At 61.7% G+C, this 2,282-nt stretch overlaps 1 protein-coding gene across 1 annotated transcript in view; it reads left to right on the top strand.

The window, feature by feature from the left end:
• The window catches only part of LOC104510764 (venom factor-like), a gene marked incomplete at both ends in the record, with an annotated part of 17,764 nt that overhangs the window by 15,131 nt on the left and 351 nt on the right, over positions 1–2,282 (top strand). Inside the window, 5 exon segments of the mRNA XM_010153117.1 lie at positions 550–655; positions 937–1,026; positions 1,286–1,372; positions 1,657–1,740; positions 2,175–2,282. Coding sequence (XP_010151419.1) covers positions 550–655; positions 937–1,026; positions 1,286–1,372; positions 1,657–1,740; positions 2,175–2,282 — 475 coding nt within the window.

Genomic DNA, 2,282 nt, shown 5'->3' with positions numbered 1-2,282 from the left:
GGGAGGACATGGATGGGGACATGAAGGGACAGGGGATGGGACAGGGATGGGGACAGGGTGGGACAGGGATGGGGGCAGGGAGGAGATGGGACAGGGATGGGACATGATAGGACAGGGATGGGGACAGTAATGGGGACGTGATGGGACAGGGATGGGGACAGGGAGGAGATGGGACAGGGATGGGACATGATAGGACAGGGATGGGGACAGTAATGGGGACGTGATGGGACAGGGATGGGGACAGGGACAAAGATGGGTATAGGATGGAATTGGGGACGTGGGAAGGGACAGGGATGGGATGAGGACACAGGTGGGGTTGGGGACATGGATAGGGACTGAAACAAGGACAAAGATGGGAGTGAAGTTGGGGACATGGATGGGGACAAAGGTGGGGATGGGAAAAGGGTCTCAGGGGTGAGGTCAAGGACCAGGATGGGTCCAGGTCATGGAGAGGGACAGCATGGGGACATGGCTGGGGACAGGTCCAGGCTGGGGGTGGGGGATGACTGCCATCCCCGTGTCCCTCTGTCCCCATGTCCCCGTCCCCAGATCTCGCACAAGGCGGAGGAGTGTTTCTCCTTCAAAGCCCACCAGCGATTCCGGGTGGGATTGATCCAGCCCGCGGCCGTCACCGTCTACAGCTACTACAAGATCGGTGCGCCCTGTGTCCCCTTGTGTCCCCCTCAAGTCCCCTCCGTCCCCACACTCTGTGCCCCCTGCTTCCACAAAGTCCCCTCTGTGTCCTCCCTCTGTGTCCCCTCCTGTCCCTTCGTCCCACCACGTCCCTGCTGATCTTATCCCCGTGCCTGTGTCCCCATGGCCCCTATGTCCCCACGTCCCCTTGCATCTCCTGCTGACCCTCTCCCTCCACATGTCACCACTGTTCCTTCCCCCTTGTGTCCCCTCCTGTCCCCTCATGTCCCCCCGTCTCTGCAGATGACCGCTGCACCCGTTTCTACCATCCGGACAAGGACGGTGGTAAACTGAGCAAGATCTGCTACGGGGACGTGTGCCGCTGCGCTGAAGGTGACATGGGGACCCTGGGATGTGGGGACAGGCTGGGTCAACACCCCTATCATGATGGGACACGTCATGGCCATGATGGGACACATCATGGCCATGATGGGACACATCACGGCCACGATGGGACGTCATTGACCAGATGGGTTGTGTCATGACCGTGATGGAGTCATGTCCCTGCCATGGTGGGACATGTCCCTGCCATGATGGGAAATGTCACTGCCACAGCAGACCTTGTCATGACTGTGTCTCCGTGTCCCCACAGAAAACTGCTTCATGCGGCACAAGCAAGACGTCCCGATCACCGTCAACCAACGCATTGACCGTGCCTGCGAGCCGGGAGTTGACTACGGTGGGACATCCTGGGGGACGTGGGGTCATGGAAGGATAAGGGGGGATATGGGGTCATGGGGGGGGCGTAGTCGGGATGTATAGGGTATGGTTGGGGACATAAAGGGCCATAGAGGGACACGGAGAGACAAGAGGGGACACGGAGGGGCAAGAAGGATGGGTGGGGATGTAGAGGGACATGGGGAGGAAAGGCAGGGACAGACGACTCCCCACATGCCGAGGGGCCACCCTGGAGCGGGGTGGTGTCTAGGGGTGGGGGTGACACGGTGACATCCCCCTCCCCAGTGTACAAGGTGAGGCTGATGGCAATGGAGCAGACGCCGTCCCATGACAACTACATCATGAACATCCTCTCGGTCATCAAGATGGGTACGAGCACCCCGGGGTGGGGGGACAAGGCCACCCAGAGGGACGTGGTGGGGGTCACCTAGGGCTGGGGACAGCCAGGGGCGGGGACATCCAGGTGGGTCGGTGTCACTGCGGTGTCTTGGGGGGCCCCCAGGGTGGGTTGGCATCACCCAACGGTGCTGGGGGCACCTGTTGGAGAGGGACACCCAGGTGAGTTGGTGGCACCCAGGGGTGCTGGGGACGCCCATGAGGGGTGGTGTCACCCAGGTAGGGTGGAGACCCCAAGGGGCGCTGGGGAAAGCTGGAGGGGACTGGTGTCACCCGCAGCTGATGACACCGATGGGGTGGTGCCACCAAGGAGGCCAGTAGCTCCCCACGGCAGGACACGGCCAAGTGGGTGCCCCTGTTGGGGTGGGGGTGATGTGTCACCTGTGTGTCCCCTTCCCATGGGACAGGCACCGACGAGGACCCAGCTGGAAGCAACCGGACCTTTGTGAGCCACCGGCAGTGCCGAGACGCTCTGAGGCTCAAGATGGGACAGGACTACCTGCTGTGGGGGTTGG

This window comes from Eurypyga helias, unplaced genomic scaffold (assembly GCF_000690775.1).
Source record: "Eurypyga helias isolate BGI_N326 unplaced genomic scaffold, ASM69077v1 scaffold13556, whole genome shotgun sequence".
NCBI lineage: Eukaryota > Metazoa > Chordata > Aves > Eurypygiformes > Eurypygidae > Eurypyga > Eurypyga helias.
The sequence above is the reverse complement of the archived record's forward strand: the minus strand, read 5'-3'. Positions and strand labels throughout refer to the sequence as shown.